The sequence below is a fragment of the Opisthorchis viverrini genome (assembly GCF_000715545.1).
Source record: "Opisthorchis viverrini unplaced genomic scaffold opera_v5_32, whole genome shotgun sequence".
Taxonomy (NCBI): domain Eukaryota; kingdom Metazoa; phylum Platyhelminthes; class Trematoda; order Opisthorchiida; family Opisthorchiidae; genus Opisthorchis; species Opisthorchis viverrini.
In genome coordinates, this window is record NW_008751687.1 from 2228857 (window position 1) to 2233792 (window position 4936).

Consider the following 4936-nt stretch of genomic DNA (forward strand, 5'->3'; position numbering starts at 1 on the left):
TTATTTATGCGAATCCTCGCGCTGGCAAGCATACTGCCCCGGGCTGAGAACATAAAGAGCAGTGTTACACCCTTTTTTCACTTGTGCCTTTCAGGTGAACGACAGCCACTGACCGACACGAACAAGACCGACCCGGGAAACTTGGGCAAAGGCCTCGATCCTGTGTATCAGTGAGTCCGCGATTCCGTGACACACCGGGGCCTCAGTTCGATAAGCGCGGAGTTGAAACCAATTCTGCTAGTTAGACGCTTCCTTTAGCCTTTATGGAGCCAGGTTTTGTACGCCTGATCAATATCAGCAGAGGAAGAGGTGCCATCACACCTCCTGTTTACACTGTGTGTTGTAGTCAGCGGTCAGTTGGACCAAGTGTGGGATACACAACAAGACGCGCCCGCGATTCGCTCCTATGATTTGTGGAAGAAAATTGCGCGCCCTATCTTCAGTCCGTGCAATTTTTGCAGCAGCGTATCCAGGTGCAAGAATGTTATTATAAATGAATTGATCAGTGTTCGCGCGATCGTTATGTTAGAATGATATAGGCTTAGGTCCTAAAGGACATTTTTGTTTAACTGTGCCACTTCAGTCCCAGTCGGGTGGAAGCACGCTCCGGAGGGGATGGTTAGTTTCACGCTTGGTTGGTTATCTTCTAAATTCTAGTCTAAAATAAAACCAAAGAAAACAAGGAAGCTGCGTGGACATGTGAGCCATGGGCACGGCCGCGTTGGAAAACACAGGAAACACCCCGGAGGCCGTGGGAATGCTGGCTTAGAACATCATCACCGTATCAACATGGACAAATACCACCCTGGATACATCGGGAAAGTCGGAATGCGGCACTATCACTACAAAAAGAATCCATACTTTTGCCCCGCAATCAATATAGAGAAAATATGGTCACTCGTCTCTCAAGACACTTATGAAAAGTACAAGAGTGACGGGGACGGCAAAGCTCCCGTCATTGACTGCGTAAAAAAGGTAACTCCAGCTGTTTGTAACCCCCACACTTCCAGGGCTATTTCAAAGTGCTCGGCAAAGGTGTGCTTCCTAAGGTGCCAGTGATTGTAAAAGCCCGATTCTTTTCAAGGCGCGCGGAAGAAAAAATACGTGCAGTAGGCGGAGCTTGTGTCCTTACTGCATGATAGTAATATAAATGCTTGCGGAAGTCTGCACTGTTTTTCATGTAGCTCGATTCTCCATAGATTTCCAAGAGCTGCAGTTGGTACGGCAGCGTGGACTAAAGATAGAGAGAGCTGTAACCGTTCCAGCGTGCGTGATTTTTGATGGTAAATTGTGTTCGGACGTCGTGACAAGGCGAGCGGAAAGTACATCTTTGCGGACCTACGAGGCAACTCGTTAGTCGATTAGCAAACTATCAAGTAAAGTAGGAATCCACCCGCAGAGGTAGCGTTCGTCGTGCAATTATCGTTCAATAATTTTCAGGGTATCTAGAGGAAAGCTGTGTTTAATTTGAGAAATCCAGTCAGTGAATTCACGGAGAAGTAGCGATGGCGGTAAGTACGATCATCTACGCGGCATCCTCAGGCAGGGCGAATAGTTTATGATGCGACCCGGTGATCAAGTCGACGTCTTAAGCTCGCAATTTCGAGGTTTATACTGTAGACAGGATTAGGCAGATGATAGTGGACGTCTTTCTGCAGCCCAGTTTTGTTACTGGTGTCACGCTCCAGCCCCTGACTGCGTTCCTGTTGTGTGCGTATAGCCACTCCGATGACAGCGTCGAGGGTTTGTTCGTCGGATTTATCCAGGTAAATTAATCGGCGTGTGCTTAACGAGTGCCGTGGGTAGACCACGGTTGAAGTCCGCTGGTGGACTACGACGTTGGACCTTTTCCCTGACGCTGCATTTAAGTGCAGCAACTGAATTCATGACGGGCGTGCTGCTTCTGAACACGATTGGGCTTTATTGGTGGTTACAGGGACCATCGGTGTTGAACACTGATGTCATGCTGTCGATGATGACAGGGACCTGGTATCAGCTAACCAGTATATCAGGGTAATCATTAACCAGCATACCCTGTTCTAAAATCTGTAGGAAGCACGTATGCTTAGCTAAGTGGTGAGGAGGTTTAAATATCAAGCTGTCTCAATGGTTGTTAGATGAACAGTTTACTGACCGAAAGGTTCGTGGTCCGAATCTGACCTCTTCCTCTCGACTTCCCCTGTCTAGGCTTGAGCAACCTGACAGTATTCCAGCCCCCGCGCTTCCTTTTGGCATGGCAGTGGCACCGAAAGGGTGCCACAGCAGAATGATAGTAGCTTCCGGGAAATTTATATATATCGCTCAAGTTCTATGGCAGGATTTGTCTACGCTTGATTCAGTTTATCAGCTATGGGTCACGTAAGTTCGTTCCTGATGCTGCAGGTTCGATCACGAATATGGGAAAGCTTGAGAGGCGCAACCAAAAAGTTGATACCGAGGTATGATCAGTTAGCTCGGGAACTGGGTAGCTACGCATTGAAGGCGATAGGTTTTACTTGCGAGCGTCACTGACTGCGCCATTGGCCACTTCTGACACTCAGTAACCATTGCTGACTTCCGTCGGCGTCACGTCCAACCGTTGAGTGAACGGAGTGCTCAATTTTCAGACTTTTCCAACTCGACTCTTTAGGTACGGGCATGCTGACCGCCTGAAGGAAGTACCTTATTGTCTTCACACTACGAGAAACAGCCTCGTAATGCGATATGTCGCAGCACCGGGTCCGCTGTTTGTTGGTCTGGCATGTTTGAACTTTGAGGATCTTAGTTCTCGTGATCGTCGGAGCACTGCGCGTGGACCTCTACGACAGAGTGACAGGTTTAGGCCGGGATTTACCTCCATACTCTAAATCCCCGCAGTCCGCGAACTGAAAAGCTCTTGGCAGCCCAGTTATTGAAGCGCGTGACTGTCGACTTGTTGCTGTCTTTGATGATGATGATCTCCGTTCCGAACCCAATACAGGCTTTTCAACTGCCCATGTTTAGGCCTGGGCAACTCGGCAGTGCCTCATCCTCTATGCTTCCTTCGAGTTGCACGGTGGCAATGCACCGAAACGGTGTCACAGCTGGAATTTTTATCTTTCGTAGCATTTACCTGCTCGGGTTGACCACCATACGCTGTTTGGTTTCAGGCCTCCAGTTGCCATTGAGTTCAGTTATCGAGAAACAGCGGCGTCGGAAACTAAGCTGGACACTAGTTAAAAGACATACCTTCTCTATCATCCCAAGAGACATCTTACCGAACATTTTAATAACTTCAATCGGGTGATGTAGTAAGGCAATCTTATTCTAACTCTCCCATATTTGGCTGGTTACTGTTTGTTTCCATATTTCATGAACACATATTCCGACTAGTGCACTGCCTCTGTTTGCCAACGATGTTCTTTAAACCGGGTGGTGTATTCTCTTTCAATTAGAGTAGCGTTATAGACTCCTGGACCGACAAACTGCTTAAAAGTGCAGTGCTTTTGGAAAGTTGGGGTACAGACTTGCGAGATGTATGTTGCAATATTTGCTTATATTGACGGCTTCTCTTACGGCTCCTGATGTAACTACTGGTGAGTGGTTGGGATATTCCGTCCGTTTAGTTTTCGATCCTGACAAAGTAACTGGCAATGACGCAGCCATGGTTTTTGAATCCTACAGAATGTTTGAGACAAAGGTGTCCGTCCAACAAAGCTTACAGCCTTGGGAGCTTTCTTCATGGCTTTAGTGGGATCTGTTGATTTTTTAAGCGCGAGACATCAAGTCGAGCTCTTCAAATTTTACTGCCAAGAATAGAATTTGGTGATGGTCGGAATTTTCTGCCTTGTGTAATCCTTGTGCTTCCGAGTTGCTCAGTAGCTATGCCTCAAAAGGGAGACCAGATGTGGTCGCCTATTCTCCACTTTGGACGCTGTTGTGTTTTGATGCTTATTTTCCCGCAACGGTGTCGGGGCAAGATGTGATTCTGTCCCTGAAGGGCCGATGTTCTTCCATCTTGTTTAGTAAGTACCTCGATTTTACTGGCGAATTTCCTGCTTTTCATCATCCTCGAGGACAGCATAACATTAGTGGGCAACACCGATGCTTTGCTGCCGTACAACTATGGATTGAAAGCCTTATTGTAAAGAAAAGAACAGAGATGGACAAGGAAAGGGCTTGGTGCTAGACTACCACAATCATTTTGTACATCTCCAGGTACTCGTTCAGGTAACCTGGATAGAAGTTGATTACAAGAATGCCGTTGACGTCATATGTCGCGGCGTCTCCAACCAGACACAGTGGGGATCACGTGGTCCTCATTCCGGGAGGCGAGGACCACCAGCTTTTCCAAATCTCTGTCATGACTTCCCCCTGCTAGCTCAAGGGTTGACCACCTCTCTGCTTCCGCCACTCTGAATTGGGCACGGAAAACCACTGTTTTCGGCAAACGATGGTTCGGTGTGCGCAATATGTGTCCTAACCAACACAGCTTCTGGTACTGGACACATTCCTCAGTGGAAGTTCCCTTTGCACAACCGGACGTTCGCTCCCTGCTTACCTCGTTATGCATTCTCCGCACAAGCTGTAGTCCAGAGACAAAGATTGTCGAACAACTAAAGAATTCTCAGTTCGGCTGCTCGAACAGGCCAAGTCTCGCATCTATACAACAAAATAGCCCGCACTGCAGCCTGACTCAGGGATATAGAGCTTTGATGCCATAGTCGTCTTAAGTTAGCAAACCAGACCCGGGCCTTGCAGATGTGTACATTGACCTCATCTATCACACTCATCATCATTGTCAACTGTAATAACCGCGTAATTGACGTACAGTGGTTGTAGCTGCCGCAGTTTCGTACACCGATGATTTGGGGGAGGGGGTGGGTAGCTGTGCATTGCAGGCGCGAGCTGGTAAGTTGGTGCATAAATCCAACACTGTCAGTGGGCTGTCAAGTGGGGGGGGAGGGGTTGGAAAAGG

General features: G+C 48.0%; 1 protein-coding gene across 1 annotated transcript in view; it reads left to right on the forward strand.

The window, feature by feature from the left end:
- The window catches only part of T265_02543 (hypothetical protein), a gene marked incomplete at both ends in the record, with an annotated part of 20420 nt that overhangs the window by 7156 nt on the left and 8328 nt on the right, over nucleotides 1–4936 (forward strand). The window contains one exon of the mRNA XM_009166806.1: nucleotides 658–975. Coding sequence (XP_009165070.1) covers nucleotides 658–975 — 318 coding nt within the window. The remainder of the gene's footprint in view (nucleotides 1–657; nucleotides 976–4936) is intronic.